This window comes from Oncorhynchus keta, chromosome 1 (genome assembly GCF_023373465.1).
Source record: "Oncorhynchus keta strain PuntledgeMale-10-30-2019 chromosome 1, Oket_V2, whole genome shotgun sequence".
Classification (NCBI taxonomy): domain Eukaryota; kingdom Metazoa; phylum Chordata; class Actinopteri; order Salmoniformes; family Salmonidae; genus Oncorhynchus; species Oncorhynchus keta.
Genome location: NC_068421.1, coordinates 54,141,060 through 54,167,027, shown reverse-complemented (window position 1 = coordinate 54,167,027; position 25,968 = coordinate 54,141,060). Strand labels below are relative to the sequence as shown.

General features: G+C 42.7%; 1 protein-coding gene across 1 annotated transcript in view; it reads left to right on the top strand.

Annotated features, from left to right (window-relative positions):
* The window catches only part of LOC118387878 (adenomatous polyposis coli protein 2), a 38,275-nt gene extending 12,533 nt beyond the window's left edge, over positions 1-25,742 (top strand). Inside the window, exons 3-15 of the mRNA XM_035776690.2 lie at positions 1,070-1,160; positions 1,304-1,616; positions 1,801-1,909; positions 2,373-2,486; positions 2,798-2,884; positions 10,668-10,736; positions 11,086-11,473; positions 11,593-11,691; positions 11,826-11,965; positions 12,084-12,161; positions 12,316-12,432; positions 12,567-12,781; positions 14,508-25,742. Coding sequence (XP_035632583.1) covers positions 1,070-1,160; positions 1,304-1,616; positions 1,801-1,909; positions 2,373-2,486; positions 2,798-2,884; positions 10,668-10,736; positions 11,086-11,473; positions 11,593-11,691; positions 11,826-11,965; positions 12,084-12,161; positions 12,316-12,432; positions 12,567-12,781; positions 14,508-20,100 — 7,413 coding nt within the window. The 3' untranslated portion in view covers positions 20,101-25,742. The remainder of the gene's footprint in view (positions 1-1,069; positions 1,161-1,303; positions 1,617-1,800; positions 1,910-2,372; positions 2,487-2,797; positions 2,885-10,667; positions 10,737-11,085; positions 11,474-11,592; positions 11,692-11,825; positions 11,966-12,083; positions 12,162-12,315; positions 12,433-12,566; positions 12,782-14,507) is intronic.
* The last annotated feature ends 226 nt before the right edge of the window (positions 25,743-25,968 follow it).

The following is a 25,968-nucleotide window of genomic DNA, read 5'->3' as shown; positions in this document are numbered from 1 at the left end:
CGCACAATTGGCCTAGTGTGGTTAGGGAGGGTTTGGCCGGTAGGGATATCCTTGTCGCGCCCCAGCGACTCCTGTGGCGGGCCGGGTGCAGTGCGCGCTAACCAAGGTCGCCAGGTGCACGGTGTTTCCTCCGACACATTGGTGCAGCTGGCATCCGGGTTGGATGCTCGCTGTTTTAAGAAGCAGTGCTGCTTGGTTGGGTTGTGTTTTGGAGGACACATGACTTTCGACCTTCGTCACTCCCGAGCCCGTACGGGGGTTGTAGCGATGAGACAAGATAGTAACTACTAACAACAACAAAAAAAGACAAGAGGAAAACTGATTAGAGATAGTAGGGACTTCTGCCTTGGCATATTTTATTCACAGGGAGGAATAGACCTATTGGTTCTCTACTGGCTCTGAATAGAGATTTGTATTCCCAACGATGTGCCATCATTTGGTTATTAAAAAAAGCCCCACTCATCCTTCTTTCATAGTGAATCATTTCAAAATGAAATGAACAACAAAACATACCCGAAATACGATTTCTCCAGTTCCATAGCTGCAGCCAGCAACATCAATCATGGTCGTGATAGTTCTCAATCTGAAACTGTAATCGTAGGTGCCAACCCCAATGCACGTGGGTTTGTCCCACAACTCCTCTGGCACATGTGCCCAGATGCTGAGCACAGCTGGATAATCCCCAGCTAAAGCCTTTAAATTCCTGAGGTCGGCTTTGGCTATCAGCAGAAAACCAAGATTCTCTGTAGAGAGCTCACACTGCCGGATACTGGTGGCAAACAGACCAAACCGTCCATCTGAAGAAGAAAAAAAATGTATCTTTCCAGTAAGAGGACATTCATTCGAAGAGAGGCTGAGATTTCAGGCAAGCTGCTATGATATGCCATCTTACGAGAGGATAAAAAGGAGCGTAACAGGGGGCATATACTGTGTTTTCATTGCTTGGTTTATTTCACCTCTAGGTCATCAGAGACCCAGCAGGTTGTGACTCTTTTTTTTTGGTTTTACTGTGGCCACAACAGCAATTTGAAGTTGACACAGTAATTATGATTTGCTTTCTCCACTCTAGGGGGTATTGAAGGGCCTGCAGAATAAACTGGAGCTGGAGGCTGGCACTTTGGCCTCCTCAGGGAGGACTGATGTGCTGGATCAGCTCAAAGGTACATCTGATGTAGTTTTCCATCTATTTTCTCCCATTTTAATGTCTGTCTTGCATTAAACTGATATTGTACACAGCTCATTCAATAATAGGACATTTCAATGGTTCATTAAAAAAAATAATCTCTCTCTCTTTCTCTCTCAGAGTTGCACATGGACCTGACCAACTACTATGAGCTGAAGTACCAGCCGCACAATCTGCGCGTCCTGCCAGACAGTCTAGCCAGTCTGGCAGCTCAGTCGAGTGACATGGACGATCGTCTGGCCTGCTTGCCTCCCTCCTCCTCCAGAGCTAGGAGCCCCCTACGGCCTTCATCCCGCCAGAGCTCCTCTCTGTCAGGGGAGGGCACGGCCGTGCATCCTGGACACCCCCACCTCATGGATGGAGCCCTGGCCAAAGCCATGCTGGGAGACGGACGTATCACGGCCCAGCATCTGGAAGACCTCTACAAAGAGAGGTAAGCGCTTTACCATTTTTCAATCAGATGCATGCATTACTTGTGATACTACCTTAAACATCATCATTCACTGTAACTCTGCAGTCCCCCCCCACATTAAAAAAGGTGAGGCACTATGAATCCCCAGTGATGTTGCGGATGGTAGTCTGTGTGTTAAAGGTTTGTGTGGCTGTGTGTGTTCCAGGGCTATGCTGGTGAGTGAGATAGACAAGGAGGAGAGGGAGCGTCACTGGTACTACAGCCAGCTCCAGGGCCTGTCTCAGCGGCTGAACCAACTGCCACGCATCGACACAGTGAGAGCAAACTCAATATACTTTCAAATGCATAAAACAAAATTGAAACTGTGTAGAAATTATAATGGACCTACATTCATACAGTTTCATGACTGTGTCCAGCTCGTTAATAATCAGCTAAATGAAAGCTAAACAGTCAGGGAGCATTTGAAAATTCCAAAACCGATGGATAGAGGACTACTTTTTGACAATTTTGACAGCGAGGAAATATGACCAATTTTCAGTGCGGTGCTCCAGACCTTGTTGAAGACCGAATGCGGCCCCTGGGGAAGAATGAGTTTGACACCCCTGGTTTACATAGATATAAACAACAACAAAAAATTGTTGGTATGCTTATTGTCATGAAATCAACTCATTATTGTTTAAACAGGTGTGCAAGTGAGATTCAAACTAGCAACCATTTTGTTTCAAAATTGATTCTTGTGTTGCGTGGGAACTAACCTCCTCTTCCTTATTGTCATAGTTCTCCATACAGATGGACCTCATTCGGCAGCAGCTGGAGTTCGAGGCGCAGCAGTTGCGTTCTGTCATGGAGGAACGCTTCGGAACCAGCGATGAAATGGTCCAGCGGACTCAGGTAAGGAGAAGGACTCTCTGCCAAGTCTGTCTCTGGAATGGAAACACAGACGGTGACATTTGGCAGCTGTTGTCAAAGCATTCACTTACATTATTGAGTGTGGTACTTCTTCCTGAATCGTGTTTGGGATGCAACAGATGGCCCAGTTTGCCCTGCATGTCCACACACAGTTGACATGTAAAAACCGCAGAAATTAAAAACTGTGCTGTTATGGAGGGTGTTTTACAATGTTTGTCACCTCACAAAATGTCCGTGGCGACCAAAGACTCTCGCTCTCCCACTTGCTCATCCCTCTCTGTCTCCCCTCGCAGATCCGTGTGGCTCGTCTGGAACAGCTAGAGAAAGAGCTACAGGAGGCGCAGGAGTCCAGAGGCACCCAGGAAAAGAACCTGTGTGAGGTGAAATAAACAGCACACACACACACTTGAGATACAGGTAAAACAAAGGGGCCTAATGTCGACTGTCCAACAGAGGCAGCACAGATGAATTGGTTTTCTGAACTATGTACATACGACTTCGACTGCAAAGGCCATTATGAACAGTCAATACACACAACGATTGAGGTGCGGTAGATAATCCTGTGTTCTGTTTTCACAAAATGATTTTGTACTGTAAAACATGAACGATGACAAGGATTAGTTTCCCTCCGATGTGATTGATTTCACGTTGTCCCCCGCCTCTCGGCATCTGTCGGTGTATTTTAAATCATATTGTCAGTTTCCCTCGTCCTGTGACTGGTTTAATATTTCCCTCTCGAATTCCTTTCCTGTGTCTTGTCAGCACCCCGCTGCATGTTTTATCGGTGCTTTGAGGCTATGCGATCACTATAGGGGGGCCGGTACACAAACGGGCGCAGTGCCACGCCGCTGCCTTCAACATCGACACGTGCTGAAACTGAGTGATGTTTGATGTGTCTTCTAGAAACATCTTTATTGATGATCGTTGTGAGAGTACACAGGCACACCACCATATTGGATTTTAAAATAAATGTTTCATGCTGTGCGGTGGCGCAGGCAGAAATCTGTTGATGGCAGGGCCAGAAAAGAAATGTGGGTTGGGCAAAATTTGGGCACTCAAGTCCTCATTAAATGATCATAAAAGCATAGCCGACCTTATACCCTACTGTAATGGACCGCACACAACAAACCATAGAACATGTGATTTCGCATTACAGACCAAATAGTCTCGTAGGCCAACGGAAATCCTTGACTTGCATTTAACATGCGACTCACATAGACCTACACGCAGGCATATAAATAACCATAGACATATAATTAATAGACAATGAGACTATAATATAATGCCCTTATGTAACAGTAATGATTGCAATAGGCTTGGTAACCTCTCACTGGCTCAGATACCAGGAGATGCTAGGCTAGGCTAGGCGGCCACAAATGTAAGCATTTAACACTAGGAAAGCCGAAGCGTCATATTGACTAAAAACAAATGGACTTTTTTAAATTGCTTTGCCATTTTTAAACTTATGCCCCCCCCATGCTTGACTTTTCCTAACTAAGTCTATGTAACACACTATCGTTGTTAAAATCTTAATATCACAAACAGAATTTGTGTTAGCAGTTTATTAAACAGAGGACACGTCTTTTCTTTTCATGCCCATCAAACCTGTGAAGCTGGTGATGACCCGTCGAAACCACACCTAACTTTATCGAAACTAATTGCACACGCAACAATAGAGTTAGCCCAAAGACCAGATTAAATTGACAATAGTCTGATGGGTAAGAATATTATCAATTGTTAAAATGCATATGGAGAATGTAATGAACCGTGCAGCTTGGAATTGACACAGAGGCAGGGAAATGAAACAGTGTGCCAAAAGGGGTCTTTGCAAATGATCCTACAGTCGCAAGCAGGTAAGATGTTTTGATGTCTATATAGTAACAGAAAGAGCAGACAGTTAGAATGTTGATTTTCAAAAGACACGTCATTGGCCCGAAGGGGGTGTCCAACGAGGCCTGTTTAGTGTTAACCACTGGCACGGAGGCCAATCAAAGTAGCTCCGGTTTGCATTAGACATCATCAAAGGAAACTTAAATAATAGCCTAGTAGTATGCTAATACACATAATACTAGGCCATAGTCTATATAGACTAAAACAGTGGTCACCAACCTTTTCTTAACCGAGGTCACTTTATGAGTCAAAATGCAAGCAGAGTGCAATTCTCTGCTGGGTGCGGAAGATGGAGTGCCTACAATGTATTGTTTGATATCAATGAAATTATCAATAGCCTATAGGGCCTAACTACAGGGCAGTTTTACCCCCCCCTTTTTTTTAAATAAATAAATGACAGGCTATTTATGTTCACTGGAAATAAATACTGTTTCATGCATTTGCCTATTTTCATATATAGTATGATAAGAGATGTGGAGTCCCTTATATTTCAAAACTCGATTCTCAAGCTAGGCTATATGATAACACTGGTAATAGGTCAGTTGTTATAGCTAGGCTATATGATAACACTGGTAATAGGTCAGTTGTTATAGCTAGGCTATATGATAGCACTGGTAATAGGTCAGTTGTTATAGCTAGGCTATATGATAACACTGGTAATAGGTCAGTTGTTATAGCTAGGCTGTATGATAAAACTGGTAATAGGTCAGTTGTTATAGCTAGGCTGTATGATAACACTGGTAAAAGGTCAGTTGTTATAGCTAGGCTGTATGATAACACTGGTAATAGGTCAGTTGTTATAGCTAGGCTGTATGATAACACTGGTAATAGGTCAGTTGTTATAGCCTATTACTTGTGAGGCACATCGGAGCATAAGTTGAAATAACTTGTTTATTTTTTTAAAATCTTTTTTTATTTCACTGGACTGATTTCTGAAAGTGTTGCATAAAAACAGTGTTGTAGTGGTGATCAGTGTCTCTGAATGTACCAAAACTGTCTTTCAGGCCCTCCGATTAGATCAATGCAATCAGTGATTGATCTAGAGGGTGGAGGCCCTTCATGGCTAAATCACTGATATCAAATAACTTGACAAATGCTCCAACATTCTCGTCTATACACTGCCTCTTGAAAAGAATATCATAGTGAGCTTCATTTGGCCATTTTACTTGTTTACTTTACAAGTTGTCAATCTCTTTCGTTTTCCCAGTACCCCCTTACTGCTTGCTATGAATTCTATCTGACGGTGAATGCATGTTTAGGCCAGTGCTTGAGTTGGGTACCGGTACCGTTTATATTTAGGTGCAGGAACTCCTCAATTCTTTCGAGATAATATTCTATAGGAGGTGCCGGTCCTCCGTTCCGGTGAGCTCATGCCCAAGTCAAGTAAAAACACATCATGTCCCGTTTAGAACACTGACAGGTAAAGCATACAAATGAAATCAAAATGATTTATGTATATTAGCCAGTCTTATTGGGTGGACCCGGCTCCCCGTGTCTACGCATGGAAAACCCACAAGTTGCTCCCGTTCATTTGATATTGATGAGCAACACCGATGAGATCCTTTTGTTTTTGGTTGAAACTTGATCATTGTAAATTTGAAAACCGGTGATTAACTGGTTACACCAAGTTTGGGAATTTCAGGTTTTAAACGAGTTCATATATTCTTCATATGTTGATTCACAGTTATTTTACTTGAGGGGGTTCCACTTTGTGTTAATTAATTATGAACTAGTTTAAATAAATCATTGTAGACAATTCGATTGAGGCAATTTCATAATTGATCAGATTCAACCTGGGCGAACCTTTGGCCTAGAAAAACAGGGATAAACAAAAAGAGATCTGTTGTTTCACCCAAACAATATATTGTACATTTTATGAAGTGACAGTTTGATTGGGCATTCGTACTATTCTGTTATCAATTCAAACTAAAATTCTAATACAGAATCACCTCTTTTACATAAGTATAATATTTTGTTAGTATTTACTGTACATGCCAATGATGTTTATTCCATCCTATATGGTTTTTATGGGGGGGGTTGATGCTTGAACATATGATTCTAATAAGGACAGTGCACTGTGACTGTTTACAGAATACCTATTATACAGTGGGATCTAATCCTGTAGAGTGTGGAATGCTGTTATCCTGTAATATACTGAAAATCCACTTTTATATTAACCTTGAGCTGACTGAGCTTAGCTGCTGCACTGCGCAGCAGGCCCAGCCGCATCTCTCTCTCTCTCTCTCTCTCTATCCCTCTCACCTTGTGTCGCTCCTTGGCTATGCTCTCCAGTGCTGCCGTGCTGCTATGCAGAATGCAGGCTTTACCCCTCTTTAGCTCGGCTCCAATTGGTCGCTCCTCCCAGAAAGTCTAGAGTTGCTTAGGGACTGCAAACTTGGCAAAGAAGGGAGGTGTGTTTCGGTTGCCTAAAACAATGTTACCTGGGTCCCAGACTGGCCCGTCTATGTGTCTGTGTTTCTGTCTGTGGGTGCTCTATAGGAGAATAGCAATGATCTCTATAGTGCCAGGATGCAGGGATAAATAAATAAAAGGGCTACAACAAAGATTTCTTAATGTCCAACAAGCTTTCTCTGCCCTTAACCTTGTTCTGAATACTTCCAAAACAAAGGTCATGTGGTTTGGTAAGAATGCCCCTCTCTCCACCGTGTGCCCCACTCCCCACCGTGTGATTACTACCTCTGAGGGTTTAGAGCTTGAGGAGTATGGCTAGACAGTACACTGTCCTTCTCTCAGAACATATCAAAGCTGTAGTCGAAGGTAAAATCTAGACTTTGGTTTCCTCTATCGTAATCGCTCCTCTTTCAAACTAACCCTGATTCAGATGACCAGCCTACCCATTCTAGATTACAGAGATGTCATTTATAGATCGGCAGGTAAGGGTGCTCTCGAGCGGCTATCAGATTTGCCACCAATGCTTCTTATAGGACACATCACTGCACTCTATACTCCTCTGTAAACTGGTCATCTCTGTTTACCCATCGCAAGACCGACTGGTCAATGCTTATTTATAAAACTCTTAGGCCTCACTCCCTCCATCTGAGATACCTACTGCAGCCCTCATCCTCCACATACAACACTCGTTCTGCCAGTCACATTCTGTTAAAGGTACCCAAAGCACACACATCCCTGGGTCACTCCTCTTTTCAGTTTGCTGCAGCTAGCAACTGGAACGAGCTGCAAAAAAACACTCAAACTGGACAGTTTTATCTCAATCTCTTCATTCAAAGACTTAGACACTCTTACTGACAGTTTTGGCTGCTTCTTGTGATGTATTGTTGTCTCCACCTTGCCCTTTGTGCTGTTGTCTGTGCCCAATAATGTTGGTACCAATGTTGTGCTTCGGCCATGTTGTTGTTGCTACCATATTGTTGTCATGTTGTGTTGCTGCCATGCTATGTTGCCGTCTTAGATCTCTCTTTATGTAGTGCTGTGTTGTCTCTCTTGTCGTGATGTGTGTTTTGGCCTATATTTTTATTCCAGCCCTCGTCCCTGCAGGCTTTTGGTAGGCCGTCATTGTAACTGACTTGCCTAGTTTTTTAAAATTTGTATACAATAGACACATTGTTCCATGTTTTTCAGGCCTATTGTCATCCATCTTGTAGCAGACAGCAGGTTCCTGGTCAATATATTGTAAGCGATTGATTATGTATTTGAACTGCGACAATTAATGGGGTAAAAGCTACTGCAGATTCAATCCATCAAAACACAGACACATTTAGCATGGTTGTCTTGTTATTGGAGAGATAACACTTTATTGCTTACAACATGGAGCTATTCAGACAAGCATATGTCTATAGCCCTCCCCCTTTGTCTGAGAGTGAGTCTTTGGTGTGATCAAGCATAGGCTCTCTCAACACACACACACCCTGCAGCACCAAGGGTTACCATGGTGATGGGTTGGGAGGATAAAAGAGTGGATAGATATTCTCTGATTATTTGTGATGTAGCCAATTGGTATGTCGAATGTAAATGGAGTGTGTCTGTATGCTTGGAGTGTGCAGCTGGTACCTGATGAAGAGTATGTCTGTCTGCAGGGCCAAGATATTATAGAGTTTAAATTAAATTAGCTGAAATTAAATGTATTTATACAGTGCCTTCAGAAAGTATTCACACCCCTTTGTCCACATTTTGTTGTTTTACAGCCTGAATATAAAATGGATTTTACATTGAGATTTTTTGTCTCTGGCCTACACACAATGTTTTTGACCTTTTTACAAATTAAAAATGAAAAGCTGAAATTGAGTCAATAAGTATTCAACCCCTTATTTATGGCAAGCCTTAAGTTCAGGAGTTTAACAAGTCACAATACGTTGCATGGACTTTGTGCAATAAGTGTTTAACATGATTTTTAAAATCATTACCTCTATGTACCCCACGCATACAATTCTCTGTAAGGTTCATTAGTCGAGCTGTAAAGGAGTGTGTAACTGGCTGCAGGGAAGTCAGGCGCAGGAGAGCAGAAATGGGAAGCACACGGAGCCCTTTATTTAGGCGAACAAAACACAAAACAAAACACACACGGGTTACAAAAACCCGGCGCAAACCAGCCTGGAGTACACATACATTTACATATAACAATTCCACACACAGACATGGGGGGAAACAGAGTGTTATATGCAAGACGAGTAATGAGGGAATGCAAACCAGGTGTGCGAGAAAACAAGACAAAACAAATGGAAAATGAAAGGTGGATTGGCAATGGCTAGAAGACCGGTGACGTCGACCACCGAACACCGCCTGGACAAGGAGAGGGACTGACCTCGGCGGAAGTCGTGACACGAGCAGTGAATTTTAAACACAGATTCAACCACAAAGACCAGTGAGGTTTTCCAATGGTCGCAAAGAAAGACACCTAGAAAAAGCAGACATTGAATATCCATTTGAGCATGGTGAAGTTACTAATTACTCTTTGGATGGTGTATCAATACTTCCCGTCACTACAAAGATACAGATGTCCTTCCTAATTCAGTTAACAGAGAGGAAGGAAACAGATCAGGGATTTTAAAACAGTTAGAGTTTAATATTGTAGTTACTCCACAATAAAAACCTAATTGACAAGACTGAAGCCTGTACAGATTAAAAAATATTCAAAAACATACATTCTGTTTGCAACAAGGCACTAAAGCAGCATTTTACAGACTTGTAATTGTTAAGTTCTAGAACGTTTTTCAGGATAAAAAATTAATGAAATAGAAAATCTGGTGCAGTCTGCTTTCCACCAGACACTGGGAGATTAATTCACCTTTCAGTAGGACAATAACCAAAAACACAAGGCCAAATCTACACTGGAGTGTCTTACTAAGAAGACAGTGACTGTTCCTGAGTGGCCGAGTTACAGTTTTGACTTAAATCTACTTGAAAATCTATGGCAAGACCTGAAAAAGGTTGTCTAGTAATTTGACAAAGTTTGAAGAATTTTAGAGATTTACCCAGAAAGAATAACAGCCGTAATCCCTGCCAAATGTACTTCTACAAAGTATTAACTCAGGGTGTGAATCCTTATGTAAATAATATATTTATTTTTTTATTTTTACATTTTAAATAAATGTTTAATTATGGGGTATTGTGTGTAGATGGGTGAGAATTTAATCAATTTTAAATTCAAGTTGCAACATCAAAATGTGGAATAAGTCAAGGGTTATGAATAATTTCATAAGGCACTGTAGCTGTTAGTGGTCTATTGACAATAACATTTCACTCTGGTTTTTGACACCGACTCCTAAATACTTAGGATTGAACAGAAAATTTAGAACATTTGTTTATTAACTTGTATGAAATTCCAATGATCTACCAATGCCAGCAGCTGCATACATTTCTTATTTATTTAGGCCTACCTATCAGGTATAATTATATTTGTACAATAATTCATGAGATACTAGCTAACACACTGTGAATAAATAATGTATCAATCTCTCCATTCAAATGGCATTATTTCAAAATTAAGTCTGTTAGATCAAAGAAACATACACAAATGGAAAGTATAGAATTTATATATAACGATTTTGTTCTCAATTTACATAACCTTTAGGATTGAGCCATACATCTCTACGTAATTTAGAGATTTAGTCTGCAATTAATGACCATTTTCTCGTGGGCACTTGGGGACCGGCTTGATCGTGAAGACTGTTTTGAAAGTTCAAAGCAAACATGACTCTCATGCTGCAAAACAAGCAATAAGGCACATTACTTGACCCTCATTGACATGAAGCATTTTAAAACCATGCCATTTCCTATCCCTTTCTGTATTTGCAGATCTCAAGCTGTGACACAGAAAATGCGTTGTCTTCTTCTGCGATTGATGCACAAGGAGATGGAAGCAAAGTAAGGGCACCATTACATATTTAGTATGATGAATGCCAGTTCAGATCTACAATGCAGTTTACATTACTGGCTTTGCATTATCTAGATGAGTATTTGTTTAGGTGGACAATAATGGTCCCATTGCCCTGCCATGTGTAGCAAAAGTGGAGCTTACATGCATATGATACTATCCATCCACCATTTTACGATTCGTTGGTCATGCATGCCAATGTTATAATATCAAACATTCTTCTCAAGTCGTTGTTGTAAAATATTGTAGTAAAATACAAGTATTTAAAATACAAAAGTCAAAATTAAGGTGAATTAAATACGTACTCACCACGGCCATTTTGTATTTTATCTGGATTAGGTGGAGATGGTGTTCTGGCTGCTCTCCATGTTGGCCAACCGGGACAGGGAGGAGATGTCCCGCACTCTGCTGACCATGTCCAGCTCCCAAGACAGCTGCATCGCCATGCGCAAGTCAGGGTGTGTACCCCTGCTGGTGCAGATCCTTCACGACGGCCCAGGGGGCGCCGGAGAGCCGGATGGAAGTACAGGGTGCAGCCGGGAGGCCCGATCCAGAGCCAGCGCTGCCCTGCACAACATAGTGTACTCCCAGCCAGACGAGGGCCAAGCCCGGCGGGAGATGAGGGTGCTGCACGTGCTGGAGCAGATCCGCTCGCACTGTGACAGCGGCTGGGACTGGATCGAGAGCCACGTGGGGAGGCCCTCCCCCGGAGGTACTACAACCACAGGTTAGTAGTGGAGGGAAGCAGGATTATTTTAGCCGATTAATGCCATCTCTATAGCACACTGTGGATTATACTGTGAATGTGAAAGTAATTCCAGCTGTACTTGTCTGTGTTGTATTCAGACATCCCTGAGACATTGGAGCCCCAGATCTGCCAGGCCATGTGTGCTGTCATGAAGCTCTCCTTTGAGGAGGAATACCGACAAGCCATGAATGAACTAGGTTAGTGAACAACATGTCAATGGGAAATATACTTCCAGCAAAGATGATAAAGCATAACCTTACTGACAAATATTATATGTGAATGAAGTGATTGTTCAGTTTGTGATGTGCATGGCTGGTGTGTCTCTGTTTAGGGGGGTTGCAGGTAGTCGCAGAGCTAATGCACTTGGACCAGGAGCTGTACGGAATGAAGAACGATCCCATCAATATGGCGCTTCGACGCTACGCAGGCATGGCGCTGACAAACCTCACGTTCGGAGATGTCGTCAACAAGGTAATGTATCATGAGAAAAGCATTAAAACAACTGAGAGGGATGCATATTTATCCCAATTGTTAAGAATATTTTTTTATTCAAGATAAATGACTCCTGTCTGACCTCTCTTTTACACAGGCCACTCTCTGCACAAAGAAAAGCTGCCTGCAGGCCATTGTTGCCCAACTTGCATCTGATAGTGAGGAACTACATCAGGTACAACATGGTTACTACTATCCTAACTACTTGAGAGTTTTATTTTTTGTCAACATTTCAGAACCACGAGACATTACTCTTTTCAGTTTCCGTGGTTTAAGTCAATGTTTCCAGTACCACATGGCTAAAGAGATATCTATTTTTCCCCTCACAGGTAGTGTCTAGTATTCTGAGAAATCTGTCATGGCGTGCAGACATCAACAGCAAGAGGGTCCTTAGGGACATAGGGAGTGTAACAGGATTGATAACCTGTGCTCTTCAAGCCACAAAAGTAAGATCACACCGAGATGATGTCATCGATGCATGGTGGCAATTGAAACCAAAGCAATAACCAAAGGAAACAATGGCAAAATATCTGCACAATTCTAATCTTTAATGCAATGTAAATGTAAAATCCCATTTTAGGAATCCACGTTGAAAAGCCTCCTCAGCGCTCTGTGGAACCTGTCAGCACACAGTCCTGAGAACAAGGTAGCCATTTGCTCAGTAGATGGGGCTCTGGGCTTCTTGGTCAGCACCCTCACCTACAGATGTCAGACCAACTCACTGGCAATCATCGAGAGTGGAGGTGGCATCCTGCGCAATGTTTCCAGTCTTGTGGCCACACGGGATGATTACAGGTATTTACTTGAATTGAATTCTACTGTATATCAGTGCAACAGTTTAATAATTATTGCCATACAGTTGAAGTCGGAAGTTTACATACACCTTAGCCAAATACATTTAAACTCAGTTTTTCACAATTCCTGACATTTAATCCCAGTAAAAATATTCCCTGTTTTAGGTAAATTAGGATCACCACTTTATTTTAAGAATGTGAAATGTCAGAATAATAGTAGAGAGAATGATTTATTTTAGCTTTTATTTCTTTCATCACATTCCCAGTGGGTCAGAAGTTGACATACATTCAATTAGTATAGCATTGCCTTAAAATTGTTTAAAAACTTGGGTCAAATGTTTCGGGTAGCCTTCCACAAGCTTCCCACAATAAGTTGGGTGAATTTTGGCCCATTCCTCCTGACAGAGCTGGTGTAACTGAGTCAGGATTGTAAGGCCTCCTTGCTCGCACACGCTTTTTCATTTCTGCCCAAACATTTTCTATGGGATTTAGGTCAGGGCTTTGTGGTGGCCACTCCAATACCTTGACTTTGTTGTCCTTAAGCCATAACTTTGGAAGTATGCTTGGGGTCATTGTCCATTTGGAAGACCCATTTGCGACCAAGCTTTAACTTCCTGACTGATGTCTTGAGATGTTGCTTCAATATACCCACATAATTTCCCTCCTTCATGATGCCATCTATTTTGTGAAGTGCATCAGTCCCTCCTGCAGCAAAGCAGTCCCTCCTGCAGCTTCACGGTTGGGATGGTGTGCTTCACGGTTGGGATGGTGTTCTTCGGCTTGCAAGCCTCCCCCTTTTTCCTCCAAAGATAACGATGGTCATTATGGCCAAACAGTTCTATTTTTGTTTCATCAGACCAGAGGACATTTCTCCAAAAAGTACGATCTTTGTCCCCACGTGCAGTTGCAAACCGTAATTTGGCTTTTTTAATGGCAGTGGCTTCTGCCTTGCTGAGCGGCTTTTCAGGTTACGTCAATATAGGACTCGTTTTACTGTGGATGTAGATACTTTTTTTACCCGTTTCCTCCAGTCCTTTGCTGTTGTTCTGGGATTGATTTGCACTTTTCGCACCAAAGTACGTTAATCTCTAGGACACTGAACACGTCTCTTTCCTGAGCGGTATGACGGCTGCATGGTCTCATGGTGTTTATACTTGAGTACTGTTGTTTGTACAGATGAACATGGTACCTTCAGGCGTTTGGAAATGTATCCCAAGGATGAACCAGACTTGTGGAGTTCTCCATTTTTTTTTCTGAGGTCTTGGCTGATTTCTTTTGATTTTCCAATGATGTCAAGCAAAGAGGCACTGAGTTTGAAGGTAGGCCTTGAAATACATCCATAGGTACACCTCCAATTAACTCAAATGATGTCAATTAGCCTATCAGAAGCTTCTAAAGCCATGACATTTTTTTCTGGAATTTTCCAAGCTGCTTAAATTCACATTCTCCTTAGTGTATGTAAACTTCTGACCCACTGGAATTGTGATACAGTAAATTATAAGTGAAATAATCTGTCTGTAAACAATTGTTAGAAAATGTACTTGTGTCATGCACAAAATAGATGTCCTAACCGACTTGCCAAAACTATCATTTGTTAACAAGACATTTGTGGAGTGGTTGGAAAATGAGTTTTAATGACTCCAACCTGAGTGTATGTAAACTTCCGACTTCAACTGTAAATAACCACAAAATTAATTCTAATATGTTTTTTCTCTCTTTCAATTCAGGCAAATCCTCAGGGACCACAACTGCCTCCAAACACTGCTTCAGCACCTGCGCTCTCACAGCCTGACGATTGTGAGTAACGCTTGTGGGACCCTCTGGAATCTCTCTGCCCGCAGTCCAAAGGACCAGGAGCTGCTGTGGGACCTGGGAGCAGTCAGCATGCTGCGCAACCTCATCCACTCCAAGCACAAAATGATAGCCATGGGAAGTGCCGCAGCTTTACGGAACCTGCTCACAAATCGGCCCCTCAAGTATAAGGATGCTGCGGTCATATCCCCTGGTTCCTGCATGCCCTCGCTCTACATGAGGAAGCAGAAAGCACTGGAGGCTGAGCTAGATGCAAAGCACCTTGCTGAAACATTTGATTCCATTGAAAAACAAAGCAGCCCCAAGCATCCAAGCATTAACAAGCCGCTGCGGCATATTGAGAGCCTGGCAAAGGATTATGCATCTGACTCAGGCTGCTTTGACGATGATGAGGCCCCTAATGTCTCCAGTAGTCTGGATACAGGGAGTTTCTCCATGCTCTCCATGTTCCTGACCAACTCCAACTTTCTTCAAAACCAGCCTCGCAAGAAGGACAGTGAACCGGAGAGAGACATGGAGCCACCACAGACAGAGGATAAGAGGCCCGCGCCTCCAGAAGACGAGGTGTCTGTTGCAGCAGGAAAATTAGCAAAAAAGATCACCAACACTGTGGCCAAGATTGATAAGCTTGTGGAGGACATTACCATGCATACATCTTCGGAGGACAGCTTCAGCCTTAGCTCAGAGGACCATTTTGCAGACTGGCCTTATGGATCAGATGAACTCCATGAGGCCCGGGCCAAGTCATGCTCCCCCTGCCGCCTCTCTGATACCAGCAACTTTGCAAACAGGGAACGTCTAAACAGAGCCTATGCTCTCTTACGTCTCAAAACCACCCATGCAAGTTTGTCCACTGACAGTCTCAACAGTGGCAGTACCAGTGATGGCTATTGTGGTAGCAAGGACCAGATTAGGCCCTCAGCGAGATCAGCAACAGCTCAAAGACGACCTAACAAGCTTGATCTTAAGGTGGCCCATCAAGAATATCTTAACATCAGAGCTCATGTTCTCAATGCGACAAGTCCGATCGATGTGCCAGAGAGAGATTCTGTGGACAACAAAAAGGTTCAATTGCTTGAACTAAATAGCACAGAAACAGAGAAGAGCCAAGAGCTGCCCCCACAAACACCAGTTAGTGCATCAACTAAACTCTCTTCTGATGTCAGCATGACTTCCATAAAGCTGTCCCCTTCCTACCAACATGTCCCTCTAATTCAAAGTGTCTCCAAGTTTGGTGTTGCAAAAAGTGCCATCAATGTGCAGGCAGCTCAAGCAATGAGGAGACAAGCCTGGGTCCCAACTGTGATGACTGGAGGGAGTTTAGGCAAGTTTTCTCCAATGAGCTCTGCTAGAAGTCCAACCATTGGCCCAATGGAGACACTGCAGAAGTATTCAGTGGAGAACACCCCAATCTGTTTCTCCCGTTGCAGTTCCCTGTCCTCCCTCTCCTCTGGTGATGGAGCTCTTGACGGACAGAGTCAAAGTGAAAATGAGTTGGAGAGTGACTCATCACTTGAGATCATTGAAATGGAAGATGGGGATCTGGTCAATAGGGAGGAGGAGAATGAGACCCTGGAGGATTTAAGTGATAGCCAACTGCTAGTCACTGATTCAAAAACCTGTCTGAGCATTGGGTCTGATCCTATTGAAATTCCCTGCCCCACCAAACGTGAAAAGGTGTTCCTCAGGGGTGTATCACCAGGCATACTTGAGGACAGATCACCTTCAAGTTCATCAGAGAATTACATCCATGAGACCCCACTTGTGATGAGCCGTTGTAGCTCCGTCAGCTCACTGGGTAGCTTTGAGTCTCATTCAATTGCCAGCTCCATACTTAGTGATCCATGCAGCGGAATGATCAGTGGAACAATAAGTCCAAGTGATCTTCCTGACAGTCCAGGGCAAACCATGCCCCCCAGTCGAAGCAAAACCCCATGCTTTGCTGAATCAAATGGACCAGAAACCCAAAATGCTGGGACAGCAGGGCAGTGGGAAAGCAGCTTGCGCAAGTTCATGGAAGTTGCAGACTTTAAGGAAAGGATCAACTTACCTCCAGATTTGGAGACCATGATCTATTTTACAGTAGAAAAACCCACAGAGAACTTTTCATGTGCCTCCAGCTTGAGTGCTCTACCTCTTCATGAGCACTACATTCAGAAGGATGTGGAACTGAAATTGACTCCCTTACTCCAGCAAAAGGACAACAATCCATCATTCCCAAGGGCTCATGGAGATAGAGATGACAATGAGCATCCTTCTTTTATGGACCAAGGGGAGAGATATAGTGAGGGCAATTCAGATGATGATATTGAAATTCTCAAAGAATGCATCAATTCAGCAATGCCCTCCAAGTTCAGGAAAGTAATGCCCTCCTTAATCTCCACCTTACCCACACATGTTCTAAACTCACAAACCCGAAAACCTATACCTGTTTATATGATGGTTCCTAGCAATGCCAATCAAATGTGCTCAGGGAGAAGGATTGTGATGCAACAAAAGGACTTATATCTTGATGATTCATCATACACTGATTCTGCCGAGGGCACCCCTGTCAACTTTTCCAGCACGACATCGTTAAGTGACGAAACACTTCAGTATCCAGTGAGGGACAAGGGGGCAAAAGATTGGAGGGTTAGAAGTATGAACAAACAGGAATTGTTGGATCAAGAGGCAAAGAGAATTGAAGACCTTCGGGTTTTCTCGCACTTCCACAAACCCACTAAAATTACCAGTCAGCCTGACATACCAGTCAATCAAATGAGCAGGTCAATCAAACATGTCATTCCCACTCAAAGAGTACTGATGCAGAGCAAAGAAGTTGCTGATAGAGTGGCTAATCAGAGAAACCGTGATCAATCCCCCAATCAACAAAGACAAAAGCAGGGACAGGTCCTGACAAGGAAACTGGATCTACCTATCATAAAGCAAAACACAGAAGGGAACCAAAATCAGAGAGCACTAGAGAGAAATAAGGCTTTTCAGTCCATGCCCCATCCAACACCTACAGGGGAAGCGATTTACTGCTTGAATGATGACCAGACAGACAAAGAGGAGGGAGTGATGAAAAGGACAGGGAGAAAACAGATGAGAGAGTCCAGCAGAAACACTCTCTCCCGAAGTATGACTAATATTGGTCGGATTGACAATTCCCAGACAAGACCCAAAGGCTTTAATAGGATCAAGCACAAACTAATCATGGAGGAAACACCCCCATGTTACTCTCTTAGTTCATCTCTTAGCTCTTTGAGTGATGCAGAATTTGAGGAACACCAATCAAAATCCCAGCAAGTATGGGTGAAAAACAAACACAACAAGATATCTAACCAGGTCCAACAAACAAGACCAATGCACATCCACAATCAGTATGAGGAACAAAGCTCACCAAGCTCAGTCAGTATGGATTCAGAGGATGATCTTCTGCAAAAATGCATAACATCTGCAATGCCCAAGCAGAGGAAGAAGCTATCTGCAAGAAAGAAAGCAGAGAAGAAGCAGAAACAAAGAAACGACATGCAGAAAGTGTCCGGTGGATGGAACAACGAACAAGACTTTGACAGTGACGATATAGCATCTGATAAAGACTCAGACCTCAACAGTGTTGAATGGAGAGTAATACAAGAAGGAGCTAATTCTGTTGTCACAAGGTTACAAGCATCAAAGTCTCAAGAACATTCCTCTGAAGAGACTGAATCTGTCCTCTCATTCATGTCTGGATCTAGCTTTACGCCTAAAGAAAAGAAGATCTTTAAAGACAAAAAAGCAAACAAACCACTGGACTTTAACCAACGTAAACCAGTTCCAAATCTACCAGTGGTCTTCAGAGGTAGAACAGTGACATACACGCCTAAGAAAGAGACAAATCTTTCGCAAAGGCCGCCTCCTAATAAAGAATCCCCCAAAACAGATGCTCCAAAGAATCCAAACCTTGCTCAACAGAGGTCAAAGAGTCTCCACCGTTTGGGACAACCCCTAGACTCCACACAGTGGTGTTTGCCGAAAAGAAGCTCAACCCCACCTCCGAGGATACCAAAGAGCTCATCCTCTGGATCATCTCAAAGCTCTACTCCATCGAGACAGTCACAGAAGAAAATAATCTCTCCCCCACAAACAAGTAAATCTGTTCCCAAAAAAGATAACACACCAGCAAGTAGTCCACCTGAAAGGAAGGGACGTTCCACTGTTCCTTCAAATCAGAGCCCAATACCTCCAGGACACAAAACACAGAAGTCACCCGTCCGAATACCCTTCATGCAGAATGCAGCAAGACAGTCCAGAACTCTATCGCCATTGGTAACCAACCAACCCACAAGTATCAGCAGACAAAACAGTCAGGTGGCTGGAAAAATAATCCCTCCAGCCAATCGTTTTGACTTAGTCCGCATGACATCTACCCATTCAAGCAGCAGCGAGTCTGACCGCAATGGGTTCCTGAGGCAATTGACCTTTATCAAGGAATCAAAGACAAGGATGAGACGTGACATTTCGTCCTCACGCTCTGTGCCTACCTCGCAGCACGCATCTCCCAGAAAAGCAATTCCAGGTGCTCCTGCAGTCTTCCTATGCTCATCCCGATGCCAAGAGCTAAAGGCAGTTGCTCAGGGACCAAGAAGAATGCAAGGAAAGGGCCCAGGGCAAAGGCAAGAGCCAAGGCAGGAGCAGGGGCTTCAAAGGCAGACTGTGACTCTGTCCAGAGCCTGCTCTAGTGACCGAGACCTCTCAACGAGGTGTCCAGCCAGGAGAACCAGCTCAGAGAGTCCCTGCAGGGTGCCTCCGAGAAACGTCTCCGCAACCAAGCAACAGGCAAGAGACAACATCAAGCGACATTCCTCATCGCCCAGCATAAACATACTAAGCAGAGTAACCAGCCGCTCCTCGCTCCGCTCCTCGTCCTCCGACTCAAGTGGGCGAGCCAAGAGTGAGGACGATACAAAGAAGAAGCAGCAGAGAACTGGATCACACCTCAATGACAGAGTCACCTGGAGGAGGATTCGGGATGAGGATGTGCCTCAAATCTTGAAGAGCACTCTGCCATCTACTGCATTGCCTCTGTTGCCTGTTCCTGAAGGGCCAAAACCAAAACCACCGGCACTGCCAAGGAAACTGCCGACCATTTTACTAAAGTCAAGAAAGACGAGCGACGCTACAGTCCAAACAGAGGATTTCTCGTCCAACAAGACCAACTCAAGCACCTCTCCAACTGTTGAGACAGCTCCAATCATCTCAGAGGAGGCAGCGAGACTAGCCCTCCTTAGAAAGATCAGCATTGGCTCCGGCCAAGATGGAGACTCTGATGGATCCCTAAAGAGTTACAGCACAGCATCCTCTGGAAACGCTCACTCTGTGGAAACTCACACAGGCGGCGTCGGCCATTTCCGTCAGAGCTCTCCCAGCAAGGCAGTTCGGGTCACCCCATTCAACTACATACCCAGCCCCATGGCCTGCTGCCTGCAAGATGCACAGAGCCAAGCAACAACAATCAATGAGAAATGTGAAAAATCTGAAGCCTAGTACCTACTACGTAGTACCGTATGTAATTCTGTACAATTGAGATGAGAAAAATCCTACTGTGTTCCTGATTGAAACTAACACAAATACTTGTGTATATCAATCCTTTTACCTCGGGTATTGAACCTTCTTTTTCCTCACTGCATCAGAAACATGTCTTCAAAAAAGAACACTCGTCATTTCAAATCATCTGATCCCACATGTCATTCATACAAGTTGGATGTATGCATTAAGACAGGACTTCATTGGATAGAATAACACTATCCTATATTTAGAGAGGAGTTACGGGGAGTAGTCTAATCTCGTACAAAATGCACATTTTTGTACTTTTTGTATTTGTATATAAACCATTGCTTGTTAGGAGATTAGTGTAGACATGACAACGTAGGAAAAAAATACAATTGTCTGTGGATTTCAAGACATACAGCACCATCATCAAAATGAAGGAACAACCATTATTGAAAAACAATATGCAAATCATTGAGTGAAAACCCAGCTGGAAGACTTGTGTGTTTTTGAAAAGGTACTACTGTGGCTCCAAACTCATTTGAAAAAGACTGTTGAAATACATCAAAATATGGACATAATATTATGTAAAGTATTTACTATGTACCCACATGTTACTGCTTTGCCTTCGCCACACTATTTACTACTGAGGATACGACACTGTCAGCCTTCACTTTAGAACCACTGCAGGAATTATTATTGCCAATAGTTAACGTTAAATAATCAGCACTGCTGGAACACTATGATAACTGTATTCTGTTTTAGAAGCGGTATTGTAAATGCATGCAGACCAATGTTCCCTCAAAATTGAGCGCATGCGCAGCCGTGCACCTCCTCCAGGATTGCCACGCAGAAAAAAAAGCCAGATGGCTCAGAGATTCAAGAGTTTGAACTTCACTGAGTTCACATTATATATAGCAACATTTTCTGTGATCGAATCAACATTATATCAGGCCATTTTTAATGCAACAAAACAAATCCATATTTGCAAGATTTAATTTTGTTGTAGGCAAGGCCAGAGCGCAACGGAGAATAATTATATTTGCGGGTGTAGCCCACGATCTGAATAAAAGTGAATGCGCTTTTCAGATCAGAGCCGCGCGTGTGGACATTTGTTGATATTCTTTGCGAGATAGCAAGTTATTAGCCCAGTTCTAGATAAGTATAGGTCAGCAATGGAGAGTTACTGCTTCATACAATAGCACAAAACGTGTAGGCTACATTTCAAGCTCGTTGAAAAGCCAATAAAAAGCTTGTGTCTTAATTAAAGGGGCAGTGTTGTATTTTGAGACAGGCGTGAATATGCACATAAACCAATAGGAAGAGGGGTAGCCTACATTGTCTAATTCGCTGTATGGTAATAATAATTAATTGAATTTTGTAAAGTGATTTCTTGCATCATATAATACTATACAATACCATTTGTTTTACCCATGGTGTTACAGAATAATTTTTAAAAATAATGAATTAATGTCAAGCCCTTCATACTGTAAAAACGTTTTTAAAAGACTCATGCAATGTAGGCCTGCATTGAACACCACATATACTGTAGGCTATTTCATAGAAATCAAAAGCTATTTCCATGTGAATGTTATGGGATTTGCTCCATTCGTTTTGTTGGTAGGCCTACATTATTTGTATTTTATTTATTTCACCTTTATTTAACCAGGTAGGCAAGTTGAGAACAAGTTCTCATTTACAATTGCGACCTGGCCAAGATGAAGCAAAGCAGTTCGCCACATACAACGACAGAGTTACACATGGAGTAAAACAAACATACAGTCAATAATACAGTATAAACAAGTCTATATACGATGTGAGCAAATGAGGTGAGATAAGGGAGGTAAAGGGAAAAAAAGCCATGGTGGCAAAGTAAATACAATATAGCAAGTAAAACACTGGAATGGTAGATTTGCAATGGAAGAATGTGCAAAGTAGAAATACAAATAATGGGGTGTAAAGGAGCAAAATAAATAAATTAAATACAGTAGGGAAAGAGGTAGTTGTTTGGGCTAGATTATAGGTGGGCTATGTACAGGTGCAGTAATCTGTGAGCTGCTCTGACAGCTGGTGCTTAAAGCTAGTGAGGGAGATAAGTGTTTCCAGTTTCAGAGATTTTTGTAGTTCGTTCCAGTCATTGGCAAAAGAGAACTGGAAGGAGAGGCGGCCAAAGAAAGAATTGGTTTTTGGGGTGACTAGAGAGATATACCTGCTGGAGCGTGTGCTACAGGTGGGAGATGCTATGGTGACCAGCGAGCTGAGATAAGGGGGGACTTTACCTAGCAGGGTCTTGTAGATGACATGGAGCCAGTGGGTTTGGCGACGAGTATGAAGCGAGGGCCAGCCAACGAGAGCGTACAGGTAGCAATGGTGGGTAGTATATAGGGCTTTGGTTACAAAACGGATTGCACTGTGATAGACTGCATCCAATTTGTTGAGTAGGGTATTGGAGGCTATTTTGTAAATGACATCGCCAAAGTCAAGGATTGGTAGTATGGTCAGTTTTACAAGGGTATGTTTGGCAGCATGAGTGAAGGATGCTTTGTTGTGAAATAGGAAGCCAATTCTAGATTTAACTTTGGATTGGAGATGTTTGATATGGGTCTGGAAGGAGAGTTTACAGTCTAACCTGACACCTAAGTATTTGTAGTTGTCCACGTATTCTAAGTCAAAGCCGTCCAGAGTAGTGATGTTGGACAGGCGGGTAGGTGCAGGTAGCGATCGGTTGAAGAGCATGCATTTAGTTTTACTTGTATTTAAGAGCAATTGGAGGCCACGGAAGGAGAGTTGTATGGCATTGAAGCTTGCCTGGAGGGTTGTTAACAGTGTCCAAAGAAGGGCCAGAAGTATACAGAATGGTGTCGTCTGCGTAGAGGTGGATCAGAGACTCACCAGCAACAAGAGCGACATCATTGATGTATACAGAGAAGAGAGTCGGTCCAAGAATTGAACCCTGTGGCACCCCCATATAGACTGCCAGAGGTCCGGACAGCAAACCCTCCGATTTGACACACTGAACTCTATCAGAGAAGTAGTTGGTGAACCAGGTGAGGCAATCATTTGAGAAACCAAGGCTGTCGAGTCTGCCGATGAGGATGTGGTGATTGACAGAGTCGAAAGCCTTGGCCAGATCAATGAATACGGCTGCACAGTAATGTTTCTTATCGATGGCGGTTAAGATATCGTTTAGGACCTTGAGCGTGGCTGAGGTGCACCCATGACCAGCTCTGAAACCAGATTGCATAGCAGAGAAGGTATGGTGAGATTCGAAATGGTTGGTAATCTGTTTGTTGACTTGGCTTTCGAAGACCTTAGAAAGGCATGGTAGGATAGATATAGGTCTGTAGCAGTTTGGGTCAAGAGTTTCCCCCCCTTTGAAGAGGGGGATGACCGCAGCTGCTTTCCAATCTTTGGGAATCTCAGATGACACGAAAGAGAGGTTGAACAGGCTAGTAATACGGGTGGCAACAATTTCGGCAGATAATTTTAGAAAGAAAGGGTCCAGATTGTCTAGCCCGGCTGATTTGTAGGGGGTCCAGATTTTGCAGTTCTTTCAGAACATCAGCTGAACGGATTTGGGAGAAGGAGAAATGGGGAAGGATTGGGCGAGTTGCTGTGGGGGGTGCAGTGCTGTTGACCGGGGTAGGACTAGCCAGGTGGAAAGCATGGCCAGCCGTAGAAAAATGCTTATTGAAATTCTCAATTATGATGGATTTATCAGTGGTGACAGAGTTTCCTATCTTCAGTGCAGTGGGCAGCTGGGAGGAGGTGTTCTTATTATCCATGGACTTTACAGTGTCCCAGAACTTTTTTGAGTTAGTGCTGCAGGAAGCAAATTTCTGCTTGAAAAAGCTAGCCTTGGCTTTTCTAACTGCCTGTGTATAATGGTTTCTAGCTTCCCTGAACAGCTGCATATCACGGGGGCTGTTCGATGCTAATGCAGAACGCCATAGGATGTTTTTGTGTTGGTTAAGGGCAGTCAGGTCTGGAGAGAACCAAGGGCTATATCTGTTCCTGGTTCTAAATTTCTTGAATGGAGCATGTTTATTTAAGATGGTTAGGAAGGCTTTTTTTTTTAAATAGGCATTTAAAAAAAATAGCCACAATACCCTATTGGTTACTGTCTAAAACTGTAAACACACGCCGGAAGTTGGACAAAATTCTCACAACATTCAAATTTCCGTTCACAAGACTTCACATTTGATTTGCGCAGCGCACCATAAAATTGAGGGAACATTGGTGCAGACATGCAGTAGAACTCTATAAGCTTCCCAGTGAGCAAAAACAACTCTGTGTTGCTCCTTACAGCATGCCAAATACACCTGTATTACACATGTTAATATTGTAGATGTTGAACTAAAATTAACTTCTCCTCAGTGGCATTCTTCCTCATTTAAAAAGAACAAACATAAAATAACCAGCCATGGAAACCAACATGCATTTCTTGTCCATCTCCATTCTGGATCAAGTGGCAGTGAGAATATGCCATGCTCATTGATTCTAATTGTAGATGAACAGCCTGAATGACTGTATTTCAACATAATAGCTGTAAATGCCTTTGTCTATTGAATGCTATGACATATGTGTTCGCCTCTAGAATCACTTAAAGTAATCAGAGAGCAGGTACTGTACAATATGGTGTGATGGTGGATGATGATCGTTAAGAAACAACTGTTGGGTTCTACACAAGAGTACACATACAGAAATTATTCTGTAGAAATATTTACAGAAAGGTGTTAATATCCGCTTAAACGTCTTGCTGTCAGTAGTGATAGGTCAACGAACTCAAGCATAAAGACCGTAGAAATAAAAATGCATATTCTCTGTAGTTGTACCATCACCTGTTCATATGTTCTCTTAAGAGATGTAACCAAGACAATTCGATTGAGAGAAGTGCTTGACAGAAATGAAACTAATCTGGCGTGATTTCCATGGAATTTAAGAGCTGTTTATTCTCATTTAATGTACAATGTTAAATTGAGTCAGGTAACATTTCCAAAGCATTTGAGTAATGCAATTAACCAAGCCCCTTTGTCACAATTGCCATTGATGATGTATAAACAGCCCTTAAAGACTAGTAGTGACAATGGAGTACATAGGAAAGTTGTCAAAGACAGTATTCTTTAAATCTTTTGTAAAGGTTCTTACAACGGAAATGTTGTATAATGTATGTTACGAATCAGATTAAAAGATCCAAGGTTGTACACCATGAACGTCATAGACCTTGTTTATACCTGGCATTAAATTACGTAAAGTTAGATTCAATGCTTGAAAGCACTGGAAAGATTTGTGAACGAGTCTAGTGAAATCCCCTCCCAAGGTGGAATAGAAAGCCGATTTAGATCAGCCAGGACTCGGGAACTGGAATACTGTATTAGCAATTAGGTATCCTGTAAGATCAGTGTCATTTTGATATTACTCACTTTGCTTCAACTAGGATAGGCTAAATTAAGTTGGACCATGGGGTGAAAGGAAAGAAGGATTATAGCAGATCAGATATGGGGTAGAAGAAATCTCATGCCATGTATAAACAGGGCCATAGGCAAATGGTACCATGTGATATAGGCCAAGGAATGAAAGTCATCATAATACATTTTCTCATCAAATAAATTGTGGACGTGTATCATTTTCCTGGCTGACTTAAAGCTTCATTTGACTTTTTCTTGACTATATCAGAGCAATATAATATGAGCTTTCAATTATATCGACTAAACATGCATTCATGCCAATGAAACGTGGACATAGACCGACAGTTTTCTGAGCTAATTAAGAAACAAATATATACTCTACAGTGACAAGTACTTGATCATTGCATTAACTACATAATGAGCTTTAAGTTAAAATCTAACATTCATATGAGCCGTA